Here is a 26,058-nt window from a genome sequence, read left to right as displayed (position 1 = left end):
TTGCTTAAACATATCTCCAACCATTTCTCAGACATGCATGGTCTGATTTTGTTCAAACGTGGCACAAGCACAGTACATGATTGTTTACACTTGCACCGAACTTTATTTTGCGATCTCAAAGATGGCTGACTGGCAGCCATTTTAGTTGTAAATAAATATGGGCTTACCCTTTTAACTCTACAGCAAAATTACTAAAACAACAGGGGTTATGACATTTGTCTTTTTTTCCTTGTTAAATAAGGAGATGTAAAAAACTGCGTCAATGGCTGTAAACTTCCAAATATTTTCAAACTTTAAAATCACTTTTTTCCTTCAATTTAATTATATACTTGAAAATGAGAAAACAAATTGCCTTTTTGGCTCTTTCAAAACCCTTCTATTTCACTGTACATTGACAAAATATTACAGCATTTTACATCCTCATGACCAATCAAATTTGCCACTCAGACCCTGCCCACATCCTTGTTTCTCAAGACTGTGGGGTAAAAGTGGTCTCTGAACTATAGTTTCTTCTTCGTTGATTTTGTGCAGGTTGCTAAGCTCTTCCATGAGCTTTGAAAGTGTAAAAGTATATCAACTATACTTTGAAATTCTGCTGTACCATAATCTGTTGCACAGTGAGTACTGCCCAAGCAGTTTATTGGAAAGAGTTACACTGGGTGGTTTGCCATTGCCTTTCCCACAGTCGTTGGAAAAGGAATTTGTTCAGGGTGCTGGCAATAGCTCACATACAATTCGCAAAGGGCACTGTGGGATCTTTAATGTCCACAGATTAATGCTTGCAGATGGGACACCAATTTTAGGTCCATCCAAAGGACAAACATTTAATCACCCTGCCTATGAAACACTGGGATGACAATTTAAAGCTGGGTCAGGATTCAAACCCAGGCTCGACAGCTTAGAGGTGAGTGCGTTACCTCTCGGCCGTCCTGCTAGCCCATATTTTAGATGGCAAAATTAAAGGATTAAAATTTATGCTTTATCCTAAAAGCCAGAGTGGTACACTAACCTCCTTAGTTGTGGAACTCCTTAACCCAAACAACTAAATGTATCAAATTTAAACAGATTGAATGACATGTACTTGTTAGTCCCTGTGTGAAACATCAGTATTTTTCATTACCTAAAGTCATCCTATTTACCTGCAATTCCAAGTCAGCACTCTTTCTGTTATCCACTTCAACTTGCACACCCCCACCTCACATTAGACACTTTTGGAAACATTATGCTTTTATTTCAATTCCTTCAATAACAACAAAAAAGCAAAAGCAGCACTTTCCAATCATTTAGTGACACTCAAATATTTAGCCAAACTATAATACCGTTTTGTTCCTATTGGCTGAACATTGCAGAAATTATTCCATTGTGCAGATGGTAATATCCAATTTGTGTTGATTTAAAACTTCAATGGATTGGTTGTAAGTGTGCTGACCGGTACACTTAAGGGTGGCAAGGACAATTGGAACAGCACGGCCATCACATTTTTGCTGCTCGAGAGTTTCAAATTTGAAATACCAGGATCCTTTGGGGGCACAACGGTTTCTTGAGAAAACCAAAATCCCAGTTAAATAGGGTACCAGTCACAACTCAAACATGTAAATAACATTCTCACTCAAACCAAGCATTCGGGATTCCAAGCAAACCAAGCATTCGGGATTACAGGCAAGAGTATGATTTCCATGATAGTTTCCACTACAGATTTAAAGGACTTGAAAACTTGTGGTAATGAATACTTCATCGCGTTCAAAAAGAAAATAATACTTCTTTTTATTAGTTCCACTTATCGAACATAATCGTTTGCTGATAAAATCGAATTTGTGATGCAAAGATCCACACAAAAGTTCAACCCATGTAATGTAAAGTGTGCTTTGCAGTCAGGACACGTTTGTAATTGTGCGGAGAAATGAAGCGTCAAAAAAAAAAAATCTTCTGTGACTGCAATTAAAGCATCACGACTTCCATTCTACTTTTGAAAATGAAAAAAAATAAAAGTAGCATTTCATTTGCTGTGCTGTGTTGCCATCGTACCTTTCTACAGTGATCTACAAGGTTGCAAAGCAGATGGATGATGTAGCATAATTTGCTGTTTTCAAGTCTATAAAAGCGGCTCTTCGCTGGAATGTGACCATTATTATTCACTCAAATCCACCTTTAAAAATAAACAAATGTTCATCATTAAAATTGGTAAAGTCTAATGGCTGGTGGAATAGCTTGGAGGTTCACACACTTGCCTCTGAGCTGTGTAGCCCAGGTTCAAATCTCGACCCAGGTATAAACTGTTGTCCTGTTATTTTGCATGCAGGGTGAGGCATTCATGGATGTGCAGTCCCTTGGACGGACCCATACCTGGAGGACCCGTCTTCCGGCACCAGTCGTTGGACATTAAAGGTATCTTGGGCGAAAATATTCCTGTCCCGCCTGCTGCAAAGGCACCAGCAAACTACGCGGCATAACCCATGCCAAGATACCACTTCGGCAGCACTGATACTCTCTTAGGAGTATGTTACATTGACTATTCTGTAGGACACACTTAGCGGCGCGCACACACACACACACACACACACACACACACACACACACACACACACACACACACACACACACACACACACACACACACACACACACACACACACACACACACACACACACACAAAAAAACAACAAACGAAATCCTTTTTCCTTGCTTTGTACAACATGGGCTTACGCTGAAATTATTACTTTCATTCAAGCAAATATGAAGGGTTGAGTTATTGCGTTAAGTTTTAAAATTGTTTTTTCAACAATGTTCTTATCATTCATACGAGGGCTACGACAAATGGACTTGCATCCGCACGCTGTACTCCAAATCTGTCAAAATGTGGGAACACTTTGCAATCCCACAAATAATACCAAGTACTCTCATGCATTGGGTCACAGTGAAGCAGTTGTAAAGCTCTGCGTTCTCTTTTTTAAGTCTAAAGCTTTGCATTGCTACCGCAAAAGAACAGGACTGTATTGCAAGATGAATGTCAAGACACGCGCTTAAATTTTTGGGATTACGTCTCAGTGTGGCAACACCATTTTCAAGAGATAGTCAATTCATGACAGTTAGCAGCAGTCTTGGTTTAGAAGCTAAAAACAAAAATGGGTTTCCCATGAATCCATCAGCAAAGGTATTCAAAATATTGTTTTTACAATAGTAATATAATAATAATAATCATAATAATAATAGTAAGCTGCCAAATTTCCAGTTCATTCATCCTTAATAGGCCCACTTTGAAACCTTAAGCCAAATGGTTGAAAGCAAAAAGCTTCCTGCAAACAAATGGCGTTAAGACGCGCTTCATTACCTAATGCGCACTTCACACGGAGGAGAGAGAAAGAGAGAGAGAGAAAGATAGTGCATATAGACATTGCAACACTAAAACGAGAGAAATACATTTGCGAAGGAGCATATACAGATGATGCAAACAAGGAAGCATACATGTAGCAATTACAAATGTTGCAAAAATAAAAATAAAAAACTTAAACAGATGTTACCAAAATAAAAAGGATGCGATTTTAAAACAAAAAGAAAATTTTTTTGTTTTAACACGAAGTTTAAATGACGACCGATCCAAGGCTCAATTACTCTCATCTTACACAACATTGTTTTTTGGCCCTTTCCTGATGTTTTACCAAAACGTCAGTAAAAGCATGGGAATTTAACGGACATAAATAGCTGAAATGCATTTTTTAAACGAAACAAGATAATCTTCCATGGAATTAGAAGTACCGCGGATGACTGAAAGGCTGCTTTTTCCAATCCGAAGAGAGAAGGGACACATGGAAGTTGAGCTTTCTTCAGCGAATGCACGCCAAATGAGGGTGTTTGTCTTCAAGTATAAATGCATTCTTAACTTCATGAATGTTCGCTTGCTCTGCTTACTACTTCTCTCCTTTGATCCAGCTCGCGATGATGATGCCATTGTTGAAAATGAGAATCATGAATCCGATGAGGAAGAAACCCATGACCTGCAAAAAAAAAGATGAGTTATTGAAACGCCAATAAAATAGAGGAACACAGACAGGGACGAGAGAGTTCAGAGAACACGTTACCCCAAACAGTGTTGAAGTTTATACTTCAATTGAAATAAAATCATGATTTTCAAGTTCGTTAACTAATAATAATAATAATAATAATAATAAATAAATAACTTTTTTGCAGAATGTACCGCGGTTTCCGCAGTGGTTTTTACACCACCCGATATAACACGTTACATTAGTTTCTCGTGCCTATTGTATGTGACTTATATGAAGTCCTGAAGAACAGCAAGTTTACCATTTGGAATTGTTTTCAATTTTGTCAGACAGAGTAAAAACTATTAATATCCCTCTTCTCTGTGCATGTGCAATCAGGACAAATTCAGACAAAGTACTGTTAAATGGCAGGTTTGTTTTCCGATTCATGTTCAAAATACAACAATCAATTTTAATTAAGTTTTTCCTCTATCATAAACTGACGGTTGTAGATGGAGAAATGGGCAGACACGAACCAACTGCTTGACCCTGCTTTTTGCTTCATGTGTGCGTGGTAACTAGTTCCTCCATTCTCCTTCATGGTACACATTAGGAGGGGGGAGAGGAAGAGGATAACTCTCACTGACCCATCCAATGAACTGCTTTTCTGCTTAGTCTCTACTTCAATTGACCAGATTATTCCCATCTTGTGGGATTGGACGGGAAAGTTTTTGGTCCAATTCTTCAACAAACCAAATGGCCATGCCTTATGTTCAAATGAAGTTGGCAGGATTTTGGAATTTGTTAAGAGATAACTAGCTTACTCTTCACAGAGAACACCATGGTGTCTTCAATGTCCGAAAGCTAATGCAAGCAGACAGGACACCCGGTTTAACGTCTATCCGAGAGACAGCACACTTTGTAATGCAATTGTCTGCCTGTTAAACACCAATCCAAGTTTAGTTTGGTGTCGAACCCAGGTTGGAGGGCTCAAAAGTAAGTGCGCTACCTCTACATGGTCTTGTCGTACCTGCTTAACTGTCCAGTATAGCTCATTAGCAATGAAAATAAATAATCACGACATTATTTAGTTAATTGATCCCCCTCTTACTTCAAAGAAATTAATTCGTAGAACACTTTAGATGTTTACTGGCATTTATTTAACCCTTGCTTCTGTTATCAATACATTTACTTGATAATTTTTATACTAGTAGAGCCCTCTGGGCGGGAGTAACCTTTTCGGTCCACTGGGTGTTTTGATTACCGTATTTTCTGGTGTATAAACCGTGGTCGTGTATTAACCACACCCCTGTTTTTACCCTCAAAATAAATGAATATATTGATCATTTTATTTTATGATCTAAATCTAAATATGTTTGTACATTAACTTTGTACGGAACAAAGTGACTGAGGTATCACATGCTTACTCCCATGTCCGCTTCATTTTGTCTAACAGTCTTATTCTCATTTTCAAGAAGTTGATGAGAGAGGAGAGGATACCAAGAAGTTTTTATTTTTCTTTATTATTTAAATTATAAAGAGGATTTTTTTTTGTTCCTGGAAAAGGGAAGAAAAGGGATTCATACCGGTATAATACATATTTATTGTGGATTTGTGGCCCTGAAAAGGGCTGTTTGGGGTTGATGAAGCTTTTCAGCGAAACCCGAGGAAATCCTCTTCAATGCTTTCGTCGAAGATGGCATATAACTCCTTGTCTGAATCAGGGTAGAGCAAGTCCCCGTCACTGTCATTGTCATTTGTAGCCTCCTCCCAAATGTCATCATCCTCTGTGCCGTCCATGTTGTTGGAGATGCAGCATTTCAGAAATGCTCGCTTGATGATGTCCGACGGTATCTCCTCCCATGCCTTGACGATCCAGCCGCAGATCATCGGAAGGTCAACCTTTCTCATCCTCCTGCTCTTGGTGTAGGTCTTCTCCCCACTCATTATCCAGTCGGACCAGCAGGGACATAGCCCATCCTTGAACAGCTTGTTGATGGACACACAGGGGCTGAAGGAGCAATGTCATCCCACCTGGGATGATGACAAGATCAGTGTTGCTTTGATGGAGCAGCACTTTGGTGTCATTGGACTTGTGACAACTGAACACATCCAGGACGAACATGCTCAGTCGTCAGGAGAGATTGCCATCCGGCCAACCACAGACCATGCGCACCCATTCATGGACCAGTCTAGAAATTGTGTGTGAATTTCTACTCACGTGGATCATACGATGGTTAGATGAATACATTTATATTTGAATATTGGATCTCATGCACTATATAAGTGTCAAAATCTGGAGTGAAATCTGGAAATTTAAAGAAATTAGCGATTCTTGAAAGCTTTAAGTAAGGCTGTGCATCCTCCCCCATATTTACACCAGAAAACATGAAATTGCCAAAGCATAACAATTGACTTTTTCTACTGCAATTGATAATTAAGGATGCGAAGGCTCCTGCAGCGTGAGCAGTGTGCATGGCGACCGCAGCTTGGTTCTCCGTGGGGAATCCCCAGAGTTAGGAAGGCAAAATAAGTTTGAGGATTAGAATGAGTAAAGCAATGGGACATGTGAACTACAAGTTAAATAGAGAATGGAAAATGCTTTCATTGGTTACAAAGCAATGAATCGCCACAGCACGGCAGGATGGCCGAGGGGCATGCACACTCAGTCTCGGTGATCTAGCCTGGTTTCAAATAGTTTCCCCTTTTTGTGTGATCTGCTTTCATTTCATTACAAGTTTGGAGCGATGTTATATTCTATATAAAGCGAACGAGACGTTCGTTTGTTTGTGTGGCTAATCCTCTGAGCTCCCAAAGTTAATCACCACAAATCTTTGCAGGATCACTTTTTTACCACAATACACCTCACTCGGGGTTTTAAAGTCATTTTCTCACAATTCATGACTTAAAAACACACAAGCCACCACCTGTCATTAGGAATGGGTAGGAGGAGGCATGGGTGGGATGAGGGAGGGGAAGGAGTGTGAGCTCAGAGAGGGAGGGTGAGAGGAGGGGGGAGGAGTAAGGTGGGAGGAGGGAAGGGAAAGGGTGGGGTGGGAGTCTGGAGTAAGGGGGAGAGTAGGAGAAGTGACCCGGCATTGACGAGCAACGCTGGGTACTCTTGTTTTCGCCCCCCTCCCGTCCTTGCTCTCCCACCTCCTTCCTCTCTCCCTCCCTCCCTCCCCCTCCTCTCTCCCTCCCTCCTCCCTTAATACCCCCTGTAAGTGATGTGACAGTTGGGATTTGCTCGTATCTTCTTCTTCTTTCAGCTGCTCCCGTCAGGGGTCGCCACAGCGGATCATCCGTTATGATCCGCATAATGTTTTGGCACAGGGTTTACGCCGGATGCCCTTCCTGACGCAACCCTGGTCGCCTCTTACGACACAGGGATATTGTACATTTATTTTAACCGGGGTATACACCGGGCCCAGTACACTGGTACTCACTTCGCCAACCTCGGAAGGATGACAGGCTGAGTCAACCTCCTGGTGTATTAATTCAGTGGCCCAACGGGGCTTGAACTCAGGACCTTTTGGATCCCAAGCCGCTGCCCTAACCACTGCGCCAACACCAGGCTTTGGGATTTGCATATATATATATATATATATATATATATATATATATATATATATATATATATATATATATATATATATATATATATATATATATATATATATATATATATATATATATATATATATATATATATATATATATATATATATAGTTACGAATTTGGGAATTCGATTGCACACAACATTCAGGTTCCTTTAGTCAGTTATGTCGATAAGTGCTTGTTCCCTAGATAGCTCACCTTCCATTGTTTAATGGGCAGAAATCGATTAAGTGTGCTGCGATTCAATTTAATAGATAGGGAGCGATCATAACACAATAGAGATGCCCCTCCCCCTCTCCTGCAAAGAGGAAGAAGAGCCCTCCCGTCCCGTGCTTCATGACGCCAACAACTCCCTTCCACTCGTGATTGAGTGGGGGATGGATCACGAGGGCATGAGTCACGCCAGGAGCGGGGGAGGGGCAGATAGGAATAAAAAAAGGATACTCTGCCTTGTTCGGGCTGGCTTTCAGTAGAGCTTCGGCTTCTGCTTTGGCTTGGGTTAGGGAGGAGGCTTTTTGAAGGCTTTCTGCTTTGGCTTGGCGTTAAGTAAGCTTTCTGCTTTGGAGGCTTTTTGGAGAGCTTTTTGCTTCGGCTTGGCTTTTCAGCAGACCTTCGGGTTCTGCCTGGCTCGGTTTGCTTTTTGGGCTCTGGCTTGGTTCGTCAAAGAGAGAGGCTTTGTTCATCGGGAGAGAGTTGAGCTGGTTGCTCAGCTCGGAGTTCTTGGTTCGTGTTGTGAGAGGCTTTGTTCATCGGAAGAGAGTTGAGCTGGTTGCTCGGCTCGGAGTTCTTGGTTCATGTTGTGAGAGGCTTTGTTCATCGGAAGAGAGTTGAGCTGGTTGCTCGGCTGGCTCTTCTTGGTTCGTGGAGCTCTTTGGTCTCCACTTGGTTCCTGGCTTGGTGCGACTCATCGGCCTCATCTTGGAGGTGGTTCTTCGAGATAGCGACGCATCGACGGGAAGGATCGGCGCCTCGTCTCACCAGCACGTGTTCGGAAGCGAGAGAGGATTCACTGGAGCTCGGGAAGGATCGCGGCTCACGGCAATTGGATCCAGCTCACTCTCGCTGGTGCCTGGGTCCGAACAGCTTGAAGACCACACGAGGTGGAGAGGTTCGAGATAGGTTCTGGGTTTCAGCTCATCTGTCCCTCCGAGCTGGAGTCCGTTATTAAAGGCAACAGCCACCATTTCTTGGGTGTGTGTGTGCGTACGTGTGTCCGTGGGCCCGTCTAATAAGTAGGAAACTGTTAAGTGCTTTGTGTGCTGTGAATAATTGCTTTGCATTTCGTATAGTCAGTATAGTTCTGCTCTTACGTGCTTCCCTAGTTCCCCATTATTATTAATAAATACCCCAATTGTTAAATGTTTTCAGCTCGTTGCGTCGATTCTTTCATTGACTGAGCATTTCATGTGTTGGGAGTTAGAAAGCCGTTGGTTTGCCGTAAAAGGGGGACATTCGGACCGACGGTTCTCGGCGAATAAGCCGCTCAGAATCACACACGGGGCAGGCTCGCTTAGGCGGATTCTTCCGTACGAGTTCCGTCGAGGGTGGAATACCCCGGTAGTTGGATCACATGGGTATTTAGGTAAATTGAACATTAGCAATCGACCCTACCCCACGTGGTCTGCCCATTGGCGTATTTCGGTTCTTGCACAAGGACCCGTCGGCCTCGGAGTTATCGGGGCGGCGGTCTATATTCCGGGCGATCGGTCGAGCCGACTCGACTTGCGGTTCCGTCAGAGCAACCAACATAATGGACACCAACACAGGCGACGGGAATCATGGTTTTTGAACCGATAGTTTAAAAGTCAGGCGTTTTTGGAAAGCCCCAGGGTAGTTTCAGGTTAATGGATGTTAGGGTAGATAGGAGATGTACCTCTTCGCACCATCCATCCCTTCGCTCGTTGTAGGCCGCTGGACTCACCTCGGTAGATCGCTGAACTCTGAGGAGGCCATTCTGAGGCTTCGTTGGGCCTCGAGACAGGACGCTAATCTCTCCCTATTCCCCTCCAGAGAGGGAACGTAGGGGTTGGGAGTAGGCTAGGTTGACAGGATAGGTTAGCCAGACAAAGACGATAAAGGGGGTTAGGGAGACAATTATAAAAGGGAAATAACTAGAGGGGGAGCACTTGATGGAGTGCAAAACCTCTGCCGCCAATACTGCTGGGTCACTTAAGTGAACCTGATATCCTATTCATTGTAGGTCAAAACGGATCTTACTCTACTGAACCACGATTGAATAAACTCAACTAGATTGACGCGCATGTAGAAATGCCCCCCCAAAAAATTGAAATTTTTTTGAAAAAAAAAGGTGCAAATTTTTTTTTTTCTAACAAATTTTTTTTTTGGGGGGGGGGGTTTGGAAATCACTTAAAACATGTAGAAATGCAAAAAAAAAAATTCAAATATTTTTCAAATAAAATCGAAATTTTTTTGAAAAAAAGTTGCAAATTTTTTTTTTCTCTAACAATTTTTTTGGGGGGGGTTGGAAATCACTTAAAACATGTATAAATGCAAAAACAAAAATTGAAATATTTTTTCAAAATGGCCGCCATAGCAGCCATATTGAACTTTGGACCAGGTCCAAGATCTAATGGCATGATCCTTGGACCACACCTAATCCCCCCACCAAGTTTCGTCGAAATCCGTCCAGGAGTTTTTCCGTAATACTGTTCACAAACAAACAAACAAACATAGGGCCAGGACTTCACGAAATTCATCCAGTCAAAGATACTCCCCTCCTACTTCCGTGTTTCAAATTTGAAAGGAATCCGTGAAGATTTGGCGGAGACATGAATTTTTGAAAATCGGCCCATGCTAAAAGATACGGATTTTCGTGATTTTCAGGAAGTTTTCCTGACCTTGACCTTTGACCTTGACATGCCAAAAGTTATAGGGTTCTATTCTGGTGGCCAATAAGTCCATTGGTGAAGTTCCATGACATTCCGACTCGAAATGCGACCTGAAGAGCGAGACGTACACACAAACAAACAAACTGAACCAACCAACATACTTGACAAAATCGTAGATTTCGTCAAGTAACAAACAGACAGGGGTGAAAACAGTAACCTCCGTCCATCTTCGATGGCAGAGTTTAAAAATAATAAAAATAAAGAGGGGCTAACTAAATTTTGTTGAGTTGTGTGGCAAATTAAGGGAGTGGGTATGCACAGAGACAGGCAAAGGCGATTAAGTGGGGGGAGACAGTAGGCTCGGTCCGAGCCCGCCTTCAGAACGGCCGGCACCACCGCACTCCCTCCAGACCTGTTGGAACCACACCAGAGGCCAGCCAGCTTCACCTGCCGGCCTGTTGTGCTACAGCCGCCTGTTCTGCATGGGCTTGCCTTGCCATGCCTAGTTTGCCTGCCTCTGCCATGACCCCATGACCCCTGCCAGCCCTTGTTTGCGTTTTCCCGTGTCATTCATCACCATGTGCGCCAGGATCATCCAGTTTTGCAAGGACTGCCCTGCAGGCAGCCTGTGCATCCATCATGTTCATTTGTTTTTGCTACCATCTCCATCCATTCCCCTGCACTAATGACTTTGCAATGACTTTTACCTTTCACAGATCACAGGTCCTGGGCCATGGTAATGTAATGGATAAGTTGAATGAAAATTGTTGATGAGTTGAACCCCACCTGCATGTTTGTTTTAGCGCCGGCAATGTTAGTTAAGTTGTCCGAATGAGTCTGTGAGAGTTTGTTTAGTTAGTTATGCAGCGCATTAGGTTATTTATTTTTGGGACACGTAAAAAGACATGTCTCACTCAGGGATGCGAAGGTAAAACGTACGAGGGGAAAACTTGCACATGCTGGTCACATGGAAATTTGACGACTCGGGACGAGTCTGTAAAAAGGGGAGGGGGTAGTGTTATGAATTTGGGAATTCGATTGCACACAACATTCGGGTTCCTTTAGTCAGTTATGTCAATAAGTGCTTGTTCCCGAGATAGCTCACCTTCCATTGTTTAATGGGCAGAAATCGATTAAGTGTGCGGCGATTCAATTTAATAGTAAAGGGAGCGATCATAACACAATGGAGATGCTCCCCCCCTCTTCTGCGAAGAGGAAGAAGAGCCCTCCCGTCCCGTGATTCATGACATCAACTCCCTCCCACCCGTGATTGAGCGGGGGATGGATCACGAGGGCACGAGTCACGCCGGGAGCGGGGGAGGGGGCGGATAGGAATAAAAAAGGATACTCTGCTTTGTTCGGGCTGGCTTTCAGTGGAGCTTTGGCTTCTGCTTTGGCTTGGCTTGGGTTCGGGAGGAGGCTTTTTGAAGGCTTTCTGCTTTGGCTTGGCTTTTAGTAAGCTTTCTGCTTTGGAGACTTTTTGGAGAGCTTTTTGCTTCGGCTTGGCTTTTCAGTAGACCTTTGGGTTCTGCCTGGCTCGGTTCGCTTTTTGGGCTCTGGCTTGGTTCGTCGAAGAGAGAGGCTTTGTTCATTGGGAGAGAGTTGAGTTGGTTGCTCGGCTCGGAGTTCTTGGTTCGTGTTGTGAGAGGCTTTGTTCATCGGAAGAGAGTTGAGCTGGTTGCTCGACTGGCTCTTCTTGGTTCGTGGAGCTCTTTGTTCTCCGCTTGGCTCCCGGCTTGGTGCAACTCATCTGCCTCATCTTGGAGGTGGTTCTTCGAGATGGCGACGCATCGACGGGAAGGATCGGCGCCTCGTCTCACCAGCACGTGTTCGGAAGCGCGAGAGGATTCGCTGGAGCTCGGGAAGGATCGCAGCTCACGGCGATTGGATCCAGCTCACTCTCGCTGGTGCCCGGGTCCGAACAGCTTGAAGACCACACGAGGTAGAGAGGTTCGAGATCGGTTCTGGGTTTCAGCTCATCTGTCCCTCCGAGCTGGAGTCTGTTATTAAAGGCATCAGCCACCATTTCTTGGGTGTGTGTGTGTGCGTACGTGTGTCCGTGGGCCCGTCTAATAAGTAGGAAACTGTTAAGTGCTTTGTGTGCTGTAAATGATTGCATTGCATTTCGTAAAGTCGGTATAGTTCTGCTCTTACGTGCTTCCCTAGTTCCCCATTATTATTAATAAATACCCCAATTGTTAAATGTTTTCAGCTCGTCGCGTCGATTCTTTCATTCACTGAGCATTTCGTGTGTTGGGAGTTAGAAAGCCGTTGGTTTGCCGTAAAAGGGGGACATTCGGACTGACGGTTCTCGGCGAATAAGCCGCTTGGAATCGCGCATGGGACAGGCTAGCTTAGGCGGCTTGTTCCATACGAGTTCCGTCGAGGGTGGAATATCCCGGTAGTTGGATCACGTGGGTATTTAAGTAAATTGAACATTGGCAATCGACCCTACCCCACGTGGTCTGCCCATTGGCGTATTTCGGTTCTTGCACAAGGACCCGTCAGCCGCAGAGTTATCCGAGCGGCGAACTATATTCCGGGTGATCGGTCGGGCTGACTCGACTTGCGGCTTCGTCAGAGCGGTCGGTTCGCGGCCGACGCATCGGACCGTAACAATAAAAAAATATATATGTATATATATATATATATATATACATATATATATTTTTAAATATATATATATATATATATATATATATGTATATATATATATATGTTAAAAATATATATATGTATATATATATATATACACACACACACACACACACACACATCATATATATATATATATATATATATATATATATATATATATATATATATATATATATATATATATATATATATATATATATATATATATTATACATACACAAAATAGTTGCACTATCTATCTATATATTACTACAACTCTCATCTTGTATGCATGTATGCATGCATGTTACCGAAATACAGCGAAAACGGTAAACAATCGGGCAAACAAATTTAGGCCCACCTTGCTCACCATTCTCCTGTCGTGTGCAGTATCAAGTTTTGTTCAAATCGGGGAACGAAAAGAAATTCTAAAAAAAATCAATTCCTGATTCAGTCAAGTACTCTTCGGGAGAATTTGTTCAATGCAAACAACCTCAGCGGTCTCGTTCGCAGGAGCTATCTCTTTTTTTTCTTTAAATGACAATAACAAAAATCTCAAACATTTAGTATAGACAAAGAACGATTTATTTTTAAGCATAAAATAAACAGCCATTTTGATAGAATACTTCCGTGTTCGTTAATAAATAAAATTGTGTTTCGACGCGTGATTTGTTGAACGATGACTCCTGAGGTAAATGCTCAAATTTTCTTCAAGTTAAAGTTTGACCACGAAATTATATAAAAATTCTTTCTTTTTTTGTCCATCAACCGCTGTCACAACGGAAACCTAACGGGTTCATGGGTGGTCTAGTATATTACTAAAACTCTCATGTATGTATGTTCCTGAAATACAGCCAAAACGGTACACGATAGCACAAACATTTTACGGCCACCTTACTCACTATTCTCCTGCGGTGTGCAGTATCAAGTTTCGTTCAAATCGGGTAAAGAAAAAATTATTAAAAAATCAATTCCCGATTCAGTCAAATACTCTTTGGGAGAATTTGATCAATGCAAACTACCTCAGTGGTATAGTTTGCTCGAGCTAATCTCCTTTTTCTTTTTTTCTTGAAATTTTTTTTTATCAACCGCTGTAACAACGGGAACCCAACGGGTTCACGGGTCGCCGAGTGAGCAATAAAATCATGAAATAATGGTACAAAATGCTAATAAACAATGGACAAATCCATGACTGTTCAGTCCAGTGCAGTTACCACACAGTCGATCTGCATTCAATGAGAGGCATTTATATGCACAGGACTACCACGAATGCAAAGGATGGACATGGAATTTTCCACTTTTAATAATACAATTTCACAAATAGTTGAAAATTTAAAAGATTCAGTTGGGTCACTAATGGCAGCAGCACTCTTCTTTGAAGAAGATCAAGTAATGTTGCCGCTCTTCATCGGTTATTACGATTAATCATCACCGCGTGTCTGTAGGTTATGGACCAGGAATAAGGCCGGAAGAATGCGCGTGGTGAGCATCTTGAGTCTTTTTACGTCGCCTGGGTTCGTCACACACACACACACACACACACACACACACACACACACACACACACACACACACACACACACACACACACACACACACACACACACACACACACACACACGAAATGGAAAAAATAAAAAACACCATGCCCAATGGGGAAAAACAGTTTTTTCATAAGATCGACGTGTAAAATGTCCCAAATTTTTCTTTTTATTGTGCGAGCCAATAGAAAATCAATGCAGATATGCGCAATTGAGTGGTGACTGTCCTACTTAATGGAGGAAATGTGTGTGTGTGTGTGTGTGTGTATATATATATAACCAAAAATCAAGTTGATTACCATAAGGTCAAAGATCTGAATGCTGGTTTTAAGTGATAAGGCATCCATCTTGAATTACGTGCAGCAATGACCACGTGGTCAATTTGTGGGCAACAGATGACTCGCTTAATGAATTTTGCTTTTAAACAGCAGAGCAGAAATAAATGGATCATCCGACAAGTATTTGGTCACGTGTGTGTGTGTGTGTGTGTGTATTTGTTTTAGAAATACAGAGCAGCAAATGAGGTGGTAAGAGGAATAAAGTACATTGGTGGGTTACTCACTCCTATTCTGAATAGTTTACAATGCTTTTGTTTTGGCACCAGCCTGAGGAAGAATGCCGATGGTAAGATAAAGATGAGTAGAGAGCCAGCAGTCGCACCTGAAAACACCATCAAGGAGAAATATAAACACCTCATGATCTATCCTTCATTTCAATAATATATGGACATTGCCAACAGCATATTAAATACAGAAGCTAGAACTACAAGAGTGGGGAACTTGCAGAACAGACCGACAGGGCCGAAGATGTCCTTTATTCTTGGAACAAAGATGACGAGGAGAACGTCAAAGCCAATAAGCAGCACTGCAATAAATATATGACGAAACCAGTGGAACTCTCGATTAGGCAGGAATATTTCCTCCAATGAGGAGCGCATCTGGGAATTATGAGGGAAGGAAAACAACAGACGTCATTACATTTTTTTAAATGCTGCAGTTGCTCAAATACAAATTTAACTGGAATGAACAATGCGAACAACAAAATTAAAGGGATGAGGGTGGTGGTGGTGGTGGTGAAGAAGCGGTGATTGGAACCAAAGGACAACGGCGCGACTCACCGGGAAGAGCACGACAGGGACTGTGAGGGTCACAGCAATTATCACCGCAATTCGTACAAGCACAATTGCAGTATCAAAGCCCCGCACCAGTAAGTATGTGTGCAGCATTTCATCTTCCACACCGGCTGTTCAACACAATCAAGTTGGGGAATAAAATGTCACATTAAAGAGGGTCTGATTACTAAATGTGGGCAAATCTCAATTCGAGTAACAATGGCCTTATGTCCTTCAAAGTGGAGTAGAACGAAACCTTAAAATCGAAGATTTTTTGTATGCAGGGTCAATGATCATGGAAGAGTGAACACTGAACGGATCATGACACAACAGAACAATGGAGAAAGAGGGGGGGGGGAAACACCAACAGTAGGGTTGAAGGATAAAATAGAGGGAGACTTTAAAAAAAAATACGATGTCAAGGCTCGTATAAGCGCGAACACACAGAACGTATAACAAACTGAGCAGGAGACAGGAGGGATGGGAGAGGGAAGCAGAAAACGGTGGGGAATAGACATGAGGAGATATGTAGAAAGGAGAGGGATGGGAAAGGGTACATTGGGTAAACAAGATGGCCATGACAAGGCCTTTCAGGAAGCAAAGCAAGAAATTTGAAGGAAGTGGGTTTGGGGTGGATTAATGGGGGTATAAAAGATCGTGGTTATGGATGGGGGAAGATAAGAGATGGTGGTGAGCAGCTGTTTTGAAGACCTGGAGGGAAGAGTGGAATTGAAGAGAGTGTGGGAATTTGTTCCAAAGGTGGAAGAAAAAAAAGAGGAATGAAAGAGTGAAGGTGAGCAGTGATTCTTCATTTTGGTAACTTATTTTTTACCAGAAGGGGCTTGCTGGCAGAGCTTGAGCACGCTGTGGAAAAATGAGGGGGGGGGGCAGATAGCAGACAGAGTGGGGGGGGGCAGGGTGAGGTCAGAGAAGAGACGGAAGAAGACAGAAAGACCACCAACCTGCCTGCGGTGAGAGAGTGAGAGTCCTAAAGACTCAGCTTCACCACAGGAGATACCAATGATCATAATTGCCTTGGTTTCCAGAGCTTGAAGCTGAGAAAGGTGGGAGGTGGAAGCACCAGCCCAGAGGGGAGAGCAGTACTCCATCAGGCTGCGGATGAAAGCTTTGTATGTGGTCAGGAGCTCAGGAGCCCAGGTGGACCGAGGAAGGACTTTGCACGACGGAGGATGCCCAATCGGTGACTGGCTTTGGAGGCCAGCTCCAAAGCTAGCTTTGGAGACTTCAACAAATAAGGGAAGTGGGGAGGAAAGAGGTGGGGGAGGACACACACAGGGTGGACAAGATGGACACAGAAGCAGACTCTCAGAATAAGTTGATGGAAACAGATGCCTTCTCCCATATCTCTTTCACTTTACTTCCTAGATTATGAAGATGATTATCTTTGCAGAAGGCAGTTTTCAAAACCATTATAATTTATCTCTACATTTCAATGCAGGGCAATATCTAAAAAGGACTTTTTTTTCAAAACTGCAGAATGAATAGGGACTGGCAGGATAGCTTTGGAGTTATGTTCATTCACCAATGAGCTATTGAGCATGGGTTGGAATCTTGACACACCTATAAACTGCCATCCTATCGTATTTTGCATGCAGGATGATGCATTGTTTCCACCATGCTTCGAAGGACATCAAGATGAAGGACCTGTCTGCCAGCAGTGGTCATTGGTGGACCTTAAAGATCCCAGGGTGACGTTCGTGAAGAGTACGCGAGTTATCGCCGGCACCTTCAATAAATTACAAATTCCTGCCTGGATTTGGGGCAGCAAGTAGTCTAGTTTTCTTTGAGATTCCTCGACACCAAGTTAAACTGCTTGCACTTTTAAGAGTGCGGTTGTCATCTGGACAGCAGCTTCTGCACGATAAACAAACAATAGGTCGTTTGCATGTTTCCTGTGAAGAGCCATCTTGGACTACAAAGGACAACCGATACAAATTGGTGTGCAAACCCCTTGATTTTTGGGGGGGGGGTGGATTAATTATGCCATAGACAGATAAGAGTAGAGCTGTGAACATATTTCACCCAAGTTGGGGATAATCAGCACAATGTAATGTAGTGCCTCGACCACAACTTGAACATCCTTTTGGATTATAAGTACCTCAGCACCGAGCTCTTTGTGAACGTGTATGTAATTATATACATTTTTTTTTGTCGCGGCCCTCGGCGGTTATGTTCATTCCCCTGACACAATTGTCGTGGACGGGAGGTTAACACCGACCAGGCAAGATCGCCGAGCGGTTTTCCTGAGAGGTGAACAGCATGGACGGGAGGTTAACACCGACCAGGCCGGATCGCCGAGCGGTTTTCCTAAGAGGTGAACAGCCAAATTTCTGGGAGATTATGGCGCGTGGGGGAAGAAAAGGGAAATGGGCGGTAAATGCACGTTTGTGACGGAATCACAACACAAGAGGTTTATCTCGAACCCACGAAAAATAGACAACACAAGCATCTTGTAATAAACACAGGGGTTTAATGAAAATCGATCAAATATTTACAATGGTAGTAATTTAAAATGTAATAGTTAAACGCGAGGTAAATTAAAGCCTAAAGTCAAGGTGCATCTACACATGGACTTTATATTAATACAGACAAGGGGAAAATATAACAAAAGAAAATCCTCTCTGTATTCTGGCACTTGGCATTGTCCAGAGACAGTCTTTATTGAACTTTGGGGGTCGAGCGGCATCATCCTGCGTGGGAAGATGCGCCCAAAATGGTGTCGAGCTGCTCTCTGGGTGGGAAATGTACGTGAGGTGGAATTCAACGCCAGGGATCATCAACCGCCGTGCGGCTTCTTCTCATGAACGAATGTTCCTCTCTCGCACCAGGTTCGCTCACAACGATCACCCACCTTTCTCCTTGAATACACAACGGGATAATGCCGAGTTCACCAAGAAGCGCACTACTCTTCCTCTCTTTCTCAAAATCGTACAACTTCATGGCTCAGCCGAATAGGAATGGCTAGCGTCTTGCCCAGCACGAACACGAGAATCCCGCAGCCATTTCGTTGTGCCGAAAGGACAGCAAAAAACCCCGAGATCCTCTGTCTCAGCCACGTTCCTCCACTCTTCGACAACTGTCCTCCCCGTTCTCCCCCTACCAACCTCACTCTCCTTCTCTCGGCTCTCTGACATCACGCCCATTAATCATCCACTCGGGGGGTGTGGTTTTGCCAGCAGTCACCCTTGGAGACGGGGCTTTCTGCCTGCTTAGACGTGTGGCTCTGTTATGATTGTTGTTGTTATTGTTATAAGAACATAATTCTTTTATTGCTGGCTTGTGAATGCAAAAAAAAAAAAGTAGAAAAAGGTCACAGGGGGAAATTACATACTAAGGGAAATTGGCCTTAATCCCGACCTAATTACCAGAGTTGGTGTCAAAGCCACCCAATGCTCGCCTGTTTATACATTTATCGTTTTTAAAAGACGAGTCTAATAATTAATATTTTTTTATAAAGCATTGCAGTGAAGTATAATTATAAAGCAATATATGTATTTGTATATTGTAATCAGTAACAAGAGCGCAAATGAGCACAATATACGCCCTAACAAGAAGGTATATACAGAATTGTGCTACTACATGGAAAACAACATCCTGGTTGCCATGGCAATCACTTTAGATGACGAACGTATGTCGCTACACACCGTCTCCACAGTCTGTACCTATGTACCAAATATGAAATTTGAAAACTTTGGGAGTTAGAGTGCGGACAGGAACGGACGGACAGACAGACAGACAGACAGACGGACGACCGGTATCACATAATACGTATATATATATATATATATATATATATATATATATATATATATATATATATATATATATATATATATATATATATATATATATATATGGCGTATAAAAAAGTGTGGTAGATAAAAACATTGGAAAGGAAACTAGAGGGGGAGCACTCGAGAGACTGCAAAACCTCTGCCGCCAATACTGCTGGGTCACTCAAGTGAACCTTATATCTTATTCATTAAATATGATGTCAACAGTGCTGACAGAGTTATAGTTCTTTTCTCCATTTTTTTTTGGTGGGGGGGGGGGGGGTTGGAAATCACTTAAAACATGTAGAAATGCAAAAAAAAGAAATCGAAATTTTGTTGAAAAAAAAGTTGCAAAATGTTTTTTTTGTCTAAATTTTTTGGGGGGTGGGGTTTGGAAATCACTTAAAACATGTAGAAATGCAAAAAAAAATTTTTTTATCTAAATTTTTTTTGGGGGGGGGGTGGGGGTTGGAAATCACAAAACATGTAGAAATGCAAAAAAAAATATTTTTCTCTAAATTTTTTTTTTGGGGGGTGGGGGTTGGAAATCACAAAACATGTAGAAATGCAAAAAAAATTTTTTTTTCTCTAACTTTTTCTTTGGGGTGGGGGTTGGAAATCACTTAAAATGTAGAAATGCAAAAAAAATATTTTTTTCTCTAACTTTTTTTTTTGGGGTGGTGGGGGTTGGAAATCACTTAAAACATGTAGAAATGCAAAAAAAAAAATTTTCTCGAACAATTTTTTTGGGGGGGGGGCAAGTCCAAAATCTAATGGCATGATCCTTGGACCATACCTAACCCCCCCCCACCAAGTTTCGTCGAAATCCGTCGAGGAGTTTTTCCGTAATACAAAAAAAATTTAACATTTTCACGCTCACGCTGACGCTCACACCGGGGGTATCGCTATAGCTCTCTGTTCTTCGAACAGGCGAGCTAAATACAGCACCACCCCCTGTTCGGCAACACGTTCAACTTAAGCTGACAGTTTTCCCTCCTTAAATTACATTGAGATGTCTCCTGCTCGTCCACGGGCCATGCTACAGTATGCAATCCTAACTTTGCTATGAAATTCCTCCATCTACCCCCATAACCGTAACAATACATAATCTGACAGGATGGCTTAGAGGTATGCATACTTAGCTCTTAAGCCATCCCAATGAAGTGAAGGAGCACTTTTGGGTGGTGGCAATCCACACGACATATGTTGAAACATTACAATCAAGTTTGAAACTCACCATTAAAGGTCAGATAACCAAAGATTGCAGTGAGGATGTACATGATGAACATGGTAAACATGGACACGTATGAGACATGCAACATCCTCTTCTTTGAAGCACTGTGCAGGGTGGGATTCAAGGAAAAATAAAAAGTGTGATGTGCATCAGCATCAGGTGGAGAAGTTATCATGCACTACATCCTCCCATGCAAAGTTAAGATAGCATTACAAATGTCTCAAAGACCTCACCATTTCCTTATTCCAATATATTTACACCCATTCCACTCCTGTACACGAGTGTCTTTCAAGCTTGGTAGATGGCTAGCATCTTCATTGAAGACAATGTTTGAAGAAAGGTTTTTCATCATCACCATCAAGGTCTATGAACTACTTGGAACACTGAAAAGGTTCTCCTTCACACAGTGACTTCATGTGAAGATGAATGGATAAGTTCTGTTGAGGATTCTTCTAAATAAACATCAGTTTTAACTAGGATAATGTAATATTATTTTTGGAAAAGAAACCAGGCAAGTACATAAAGAAATCTTATGATGAGATATGTACCATACATACTCTTTACAGGTGGCTGGTGCTGCAAAAGCAGTTTCTTGGCAAGAGTTATCTATGCTAGGTGGTTTGCCATTGCCTTCACAGCAGTCAGTCAGGGTAGGAATTTGGGCAGGTTTTTTTTGTATACATGGTTGAGACTCATGGAAGAGCAAGAGCAGAATGGGATGGAACAAATTGGAAAGGGGGAAAACACCAACAGCAGAAAATAAGTGAGGGTGAGATAAAGGGGAGGGGGAAAAGAACATGATCTGTACACAAGATTCAACACAGCAAGAGGAAGGGGAAAGCGGGGATTAAACAGAAAAGGAACAAACCAACTTACAACTAACAAACACAGAGGTGAGGGAAGTTTGTTGGGATTAAAAGACGTATTCCAAGTGTTGGACAATCTCCCGATTCTATCAAAGTCTGCAGAGAAGGACGAGGTTGCTACCTGCCTATCTGAATGATGAGAAATTATACAGCAGAGGGTAGAATCATCAGGAAAGGGAAGCAGGATTTTACAGTGAATCAAGACCACTGATGAAGATGAGGAACAAAGCAAGGGTCAAGACACTGCAATTAAACACTACAGCCTTGACGGAGAGGTTAGCGGATCCCATTAAGAGCTACACACTGATTACAGGAGTGGAGGGCTGGGGAAGCATAGGAGGAGGGGTGCCACACTGGGGAAGCAGGGAGGGCAGAATGCTGAGGAAGCGGGGGAAGGGCCATAATGCTGGGGAAGCAGGGGGGGTCATCACGCTGGGGAGGCAGAGGTGGGGGGGTCACCAGCTGGGGAAGCAGAGGGGGCACCACACTGGGGAAGCAGGGGGTTGCCACGTTGGGGAAGCAGGGGGGGGGACCACGCTGGAGAAACAGGGGAGGGTCGCCATGCTGGGGAAGCAGAGGGGGTAGGGGGGCACCACACTGGGGAAGCAGGGGGTCGCCATGTTGTGGAAGCAGGGGGGGGAGGTCACCACGCTGGGGGAGGGGGGGGTCACCACACTGGGGAACAGCAGAGAAAGACTAGAGGGGGAGCACTCGGTGGAGTTCAAAACCTCCGCCGCCAATACTGCTGGGTCACTTAAGTGAACCTGATATCCTATTCATAGGTCAAAACGGATCAGACTCGACTGAACCACGATTGAATAAACTAAACTAGATCGACGCGCATGTAGAAATGCCAAAAAAATACATTGAAATTATGTTTGTTTTTCTCTCTAACAATTTTTTTTTTGGGGGGGGGGGGGTTGGAAATCACTTAAAACATGGAGAAATGCAAAAAACAAAAATTCAAATATTTTTTTCAAAATGGCCGCCATAGCGGCCATATTGGACTTTGGACCAAGTCCAGAATCTAATGGCATGATCCTTGGACGATACCTAATCCCCCCACCAAGTTTCGTCGAAATCCTTCCAGGAGTTTTTCCGTAATACTGTTCACAAACAAACAAACAGAGGGTGAAAACAGTAACCTCCGTCCATCTTCGATGGCGGAGGTTAAAAAGAGGAGGGTGCTCGGGATAGTTCACCGACTCTTCACGAAGGACGTGGGAATTTAAAGGAAGAAGCTGCCAGAGAAGGAAGAGTGGTGCGGAATGCTGGGGAAGCAGAGAGGGGAAGGGAAAGAAGAGAGGAGGATGCTGGGGATAGTTCATCTACTCTTCATGAAGGATGTGGTAATTTAAATGTCTACAAACTAATTCTGGCAGACGGGACGCCTGGTTTAACATCCATCCGAAGTATAGTACATGCATTGATGTCTCTCAAGGTTGACAGTTTATAGCTGGGCCAAGATTTGAACCCAGGGTAAACAGCTGAGTGGTGAGTGTGCATGCCTCTTGACTATCCTGTCAGCCTTAAAACATTATAAATGAGAGAAAAAAAACCCCCCACATTTGCTATAATTATAGAGATTGAGAAAATTATTGAGGTAGATATATTGAACCTTTGCCACAATAAGTTTCAGCCTTGTGATGCTTTTCCACTGCAACGAGAGTAGTTCATCAATTTCGTTTGTGCTTTTGAATGGTACAACAAATGCTGCAACACCATATTAACATTCAGCTGTTTGTGCTGATGAGATGATTTGTACATGCAGAGCTGACATTTGATTTCACCCAGAAGGATGGGCCATGATGTGGCTACAACACATCATTGCACTGGTATTGGACAACTCCCCCCTCCCCACCACAAAAAAAAAACAAACAAAAAAAAAAATCACAAATGAGGATATGCATACCTAAAGGCCCGGTCACACCTTGACGTTTTAGCCAGCGATGGCAACGTATTAAAATGTATGTAAAACGCTGGCTTACGTTGAACTTTTGATGTTTTTTTTTAAAGATTCGGACGTATTCATAGCGACTTGGTCTTATGTATAACGCATTGGTAACGGACACAGAACGTTTTGTTGTATTATAGATAACTTATACCAACGAATGCTGAACCTGTTGTCGGCCTACACAACCGATGTCCAACGATAGTCTAACTTAGGCATAGCGCGTTGCACGCATCGCCGACGATGTCGTGACGTAGCCTATTAAAAGGCTGACGCACAACGATTCGAATCATAACTGCCGTAGAAATGGAAGTGACAACATCGCGGTCACACCTTGGCGATCTTGCCAGCGTATGCCGACCTAAGAAAAATGTGTCTAAAACGTTGGGGGCACGTCAAATACGGTATGAGTAAGTTTGGTATACGTGAGTAGAACGCTAAAGTACGCTATCATATGTCGTAGTAAGTAGAGTAAGTCAAGAAATTTTAAACATGTTCAAAGTTTTACGACGTACTCGGCATATGACACACGTTCCGCATGCGATGGGGATAAGTTTTACACACGATATGTGGACGCTTACACACGTCCACAAAGGCTACTTATAAGCTACTCATAAGTCGAAACACGTCGCGGTAATGTCTTTTTTACGCGAAACTTATTTCTAACTTATGTTTGATGTGCTTTGAACCAATTCTTTACGTAATCCCAACACACATCGACGTATGTAGACGTATTCCAATGACGTCTTCCGGTCGACAAAAAAAAATAAATTAACGTGCTTCTAGCTTACAACTGCCATATAAAGACGTGTTCCCAGCGGTTTTGGGAATTGGTATATAAAAATGGTGTTCATAAAAGGGGAACCCAACAGTGTTTTCGAGTCCTTTTTGAGTCGATGTCCATGTCAGCAGTATCAGTATCAGTATTAGTATTAGTAGTAGTAGTAGTTTGTTCATGTTGGCAGTAGTAGGTGAGTGTGAGGGGGAGGGTGTGGGTTATGATGGATCGTCCTTGCGTTTAACGATTAAAATGATAAACTCAACGATTTAAATGGCTGCATCTCCACTATTGAAAGTAGATGCTTGTGCTCAACAATTGGATTTTTTTACACTCAACGACTTTTAAACGGTACCACTCAGCTATTTTCATTGTTTACAATGAACGATTTAAATTGGTCACTCGCCTTTGTTTTTTGACGCTGGGGTTTGGAAATTTGAAGCGTTTCTTCTGAACGTGTTAAAACGCTCAAACTCGACTATTTTAAATAGACGCTGCCGATGGACAATTGGAATCATAGCCAAGCTAGACATCGAAGTGTGAACATCCTCGTCATGCCGAAGAAAAGTTTGAAGAATGCTGCAAATAAGTGTCCTGGCCGTGGCCGTGGACGCTGACGCAAGGACGATCCATTATACCGACGTCTTTCAGCCTATGAGTAACTTAAAAGTAACGTCTGTCGATGTGTGGCAACGATCGCGTAACGTGCCAACAACACGTTAATCATAGGTTAGAAATAAGTTTCGGGTATGCTAAACATTACCTCGGCGTGTCTCAACTTATGATTAACTTACAAGTAGCATGTGTTGACGTCTGTCAACGATCGCAGACCGTGCATACAACTTGTGGCCAGCGTAGCGGAACGTGTGAGTCATACGCCGGCATACGTCGTGAAATTTCAAGCATGAAAAAAATTTGAGGACAACCAAAAAGTACAACGTTTAAAGCCAGCGTACAACGACGTATGGCAGTGTTTTTCAGCGTGCTCTCAATGTTATCAAAACTTACCCATAACGTATTCAACGTGTGCCAGCGTTTTAGAAAAAAAAATTAAAAAAAAATCGGCATACGTTGGCTAAAACGTCAAGGTGTGACCGGGCCTTTACATCTCCCAAAGATAGTCAGAAGTCAGATTGGAAAAAACAATTTTAGGGTATTTAATTAACAATATCCATCATCATTTACAAAGGAGAGGCTTCATGATCTCACTTCGGTACACAACACCACAAACGAGCTGCACTACTTTACAACCACTTCCAGCATGGACACACACAGGCACGCAGAGAAGACACTCACTCTTTCAGTTCCTTGTATATGGGCAGCACTTCAGGATGTGCTACATAAGCAAATATAGCGATGGGGATTGCATAGATCGTCTGCATACCAGGGTAGGAAGAGGGTATAACATCAGTGAACACATTTGGATTCCATTGATTTTCAGATATTTATGAACGGGTGTATTTAACATTTGATTTGTATTACACATGCCACAAAATGGGAAGATTGTTGAATCTATTCCCATTTCTCTACCCTAACTTCCATACCATCTCAATTTTATTTGGAATACTCCCCCTCCCCCTTTCCCATGCAACCTCTGTGCATGTAATATGCAGATGTCAACTTACCAGTCGCATTGTTAATCAAATGGATAACTGTTAGAAATTGTAAAACCACACCAGTCCAACAAGATGCATCCATAA

The 26,058-nt window shown here is 42.7% G+C and overlaps 1 protein-coding gene across 1 annotated transcript in view; it reads right to left on the bottom strand.

Moving 5' to 3' along the window:
• Nucleotides 1-1,209: 1,209 nt before the first annotated feature.
• LOC147019683 (sodium-coupled neutral amino acid symporter 2-like) overlaps nucleotides 1,210-26,058 on the bottom strand; it is a 170,531-nt gene continuing 145,682 nt past the window's right edge. Inside the window, exons 13-18 of the mRNA XM_085894324.1 lie at nucleotides 25,655-25,734; nucleotides 20,767-20,867; nucleotides 15,742-15,866; nucleotides 15,417-15,561; nucleotides 15,187-15,284; nucleotides 1,210-3,993 (exon numbers count right to left, since the gene is read on the bottom strand). Coding sequence (XP_085750450.1) covers nucleotides 3,907-3,993; nucleotides 15,187-15,284; nucleotides 15,417-15,561; nucleotides 15,742-15,866; nucleotides 20,767-20,867; nucleotides 25,655-25,734 — 636 coding nt within the window. The 3' untranslated portion in view covers nucleotides 1,210-3,906. The remainder of the gene's footprint in view (nucleotides 3,994-15,186; nucleotides 15,285-15,416; nucleotides 15,562-15,741; nucleotides 15,867-20,766; nucleotides 20,868-25,654; nucleotides 25,735-26,058) is intronic.

This window comes from Eptatretus burgeri, chromosome 9 (genome assembly GCF_056783735.1).
Source record: "Eptatretus burgeri isolate ZD-2024b chromosome 9, Ebu_testis_v1, whole genome shotgun sequence".
NCBI classification, from domain to species: domain Eukaryota; kingdom Metazoa; phylum Chordata; class Myxini; order Myxiniformes; family Myxinidae; genus Eptatretus; species Eptatretus burgeri.
This window is presented reverse-complemented; position numbering and strand designations above follow the sequence as displayed.